The 2,515-nt window shown below is 41.3% G+C and overlaps 1 protein-coding gene across 4 annotated transcripts in view; it reads right to left on the bottom strand.

The window, feature by feature from the left end:
* AGXT2 (alanine--glyoxylate aminotransferase 2) overlaps positions 1 to 2,515 on the bottom strand; it is a 22,792-nt gene that overhangs the window by 17,457 nt on the left and 2,820 nt on the right. The window contains exon 2 of one of the 4 annotated variants that reach the window (XM_015562646.1): positions 972 to 1,057. The exons of 2 other annotated variants lie outside the window; for them this stretch is intronic. In XM_015562646.1, coding sequence (XP_015418132.1) covers positions 972 to 1,057 — 86 coding nt within the window. Of the gene's footprint in view, positions 1 to 971; positions 1,061 to 2,515 lie in introns of all 4 variants that reach the window. One more of the 4 variants, XM_015562645.1, reaches the window with a different exon arrangement.

Raw genomic sequence — 2,515 nt, 5'->3', positions numbered from 1 at the left:
GGGGAGACTGGGAAAGTGAATATCTGAAGCAAGAAGTCGGGTTTAATTTTTTTAAATGTTTCCATATTTAAAAAAAATAAAAACATGAAGTGCTGGTGATGTTTATGCTCATAGTTACCACACCTGTCTCCTCTGCCTCTCTTCTTTGTGGGTTTCTCCTGACTGTCAATTATTTATGTAATTTCTAACCTATGAATATTACATAGAATAAAAAGTTTGGGGAAAGAGAGAGAGAAGGGGAGGGGAGAGGAAAGGAGAGAAGAAAAGAAAAGGAGAGAGAGAGAGAGATTGATTTATTAGCTTGGGAGCAAAATAACTTTATATTTTTTGGTGGAGAACTCAGGAAAGCCAAATTATGCATTGCCATATGAGACAATCAAAATCAGAACAACATTGTTTAAAGTTAATGTGTGCCAAACCATGTTGTGATATCTGTCTTATGTGTGTATTTATATCTCTGTCCCTGTGATATATCATCATGGATGCACTCTCTGCCTCTCTCTGCCTCCCACCTCTCTGCTCTGTCTCTCTCTCACGAACATGCGCAGCCATTCACACCATGGCATTGAAAAGAGCCAGGGGGTTCAGATGCGCCCAGTGACTTAAAGGAGGACTATCTGGGTGGGATGCTCAGTAGGCAGGGCCAATTGTGGGTCCTTCTTTTTTTAAAAAAATAAATATTTTTATTGGTTTCAGAGAAGAAGGGAGAGGGAGAGAGAGACAGGAACATCAATGATGACAGAGGATCATCGATCGGCTGCCTCCTGCATGCCCCACACTGGGGATCGAGCCCACAACCTGGGCATGTGCCCTGACCGGGAATCAAACTGGCAACCTCCTGGTTCATGCGTCTATGCTCAACCACTGAGCCACACCGGCCAGGCTGCGGGTCCTTCTTGAGGAAACCGTTAACTTAGCCTTTTCGAGAAGAACCACCTCTTTTGGGGTTTCCCTAAAGCTTGAGCTCTTACCTGGTACTTCTCAGGCGTGAAGTCACATGGAGGCATTCTGGGTTTCGTATGAAGACCGAGCTTGGTTACAGATCTCCAGAAAGCACCTACTAAAGTGAAGTGAATTAGGATCCTCAACTAACCATCACACAGGCCCATTTGTAGAAATCACCTATAGTTTTTACCTGAACCAAGGTCCTTAGGTATTTTATTTCTTAGTTAAAAAATCACTTAAATCAATCTTAAGGTGGATTTAAAGTCTGAGGTATCTCAAGCATGAATTTTCTGGAGAAAAAAAGATAGTTTCTCTCAAATGTAGTCAGGAAAGGTGTGGGAGATATTGGGGGAAGTCATGGTTTCTCCCATCAGGTCGTCACAAGCTTGGAAAACTCCTCGCCTACCCCCATGTCAACTACATTTCTCTTTCCAGTTGACCAAACTTCCTGCAGTGCTGGGTGCTGCTGGAATATGTCCCCTCTGTTAATAGAGGTACTTTCTAAGTGGTGGGTTGCCCAGTGCCTGAATCCCAGGACCCACCCCAGTGTCAATAATCAAGGAATGCATGGTTATTGACTTTTCTTATAGGGGATAAAGACAGAGATGCTGGGCAATGTACTATATTAATAAATACTATGTGCAAATAGATCAGAAAGATGAAACCTTTCTCCAAAATACAACACAAAGACCATGGCTACACAAGACCATGAAAAAAAGCAAAGATAAGCTGAGCCAGAGGAATCGTGAAATATTTGGAGCTAAAAGGGACCTTCAATTTTATTTTTTGGTTAAAATGCTCTTTTCATACATGATTAAATCAGCCTAAAACAGTGAATTAATTTGTTGAAGGTCACCAAGCTAGATAGCTGCAGCACAAGAATGAAACTCCACGTCGCTGACCCCCAGCCCTGTACATTTCCCCTCACTCATTGGCCCCCTTAACCCTCCCCTCCAGCACAGATTTTGATGGAATAAAGGACCAGAGAAGACCAGAGCTGGAAGAGACATCTAGAGACTTTATAAATACTCCTGGAAAAGAATGCTGCTAATTTTGAAGATTCAAGGTCAGTATTAAGATAATTGGGGAATGCTGAGGCAATGAGGTCTCTTGTTCAGCCTGAAGGTTTGAATCCACAGATGAAGTGTTGGTATTTTGTGTGGCTATGAAGTCACAGTCCTGAGAAACACCATGAACAACTGTGTTTTTAAAGGAAGAGGAAGTGTAACAGCATTGAATGTGTTTTCCTTCAAAGAGCTCTCATTCACTTTTCTGCTCTAAAGAATCACACATGTCATTAATTTGCTCTTACTTTAAAAGCAAGTGGCTTTTGGCTATTCATACAAAAAATAGCCCCTCAAAATCAACTCTAAGTTTTCTGAGAATTTCACCTTTCAAAAAGTTTTCCATTGTGTCTCTCTCTACATTAGTTACTTTTCTGAGATGAAAGAAAAATTCTGAGTGTTTCTAAGAATTCAAATTTCCTTCACTCCTTCAGTCTCATTTTCCTACCTGCAAAGTTGGAGTTGCCCATTGAGAAGGATCTAAGCATTCTTGACTTCATGGTTAC

Source organism: Myotis davidii, unplaced genomic scaffold (assembly GCF_000327345.1).
Source record: "Myotis davidii unplaced genomic scaffold, ASM32734v1 scaffold496, whole genome shotgun sequence".
NCBI classification, from domain to species: domain Eukaryota; kingdom Metazoa; phylum Chordata; class Mammalia; order Chiroptera; family Vespertilionidae; genus Myotis; species Myotis davidii.
This window is presented reverse-complemented; position numbering and strand designations above follow the sequence as displayed.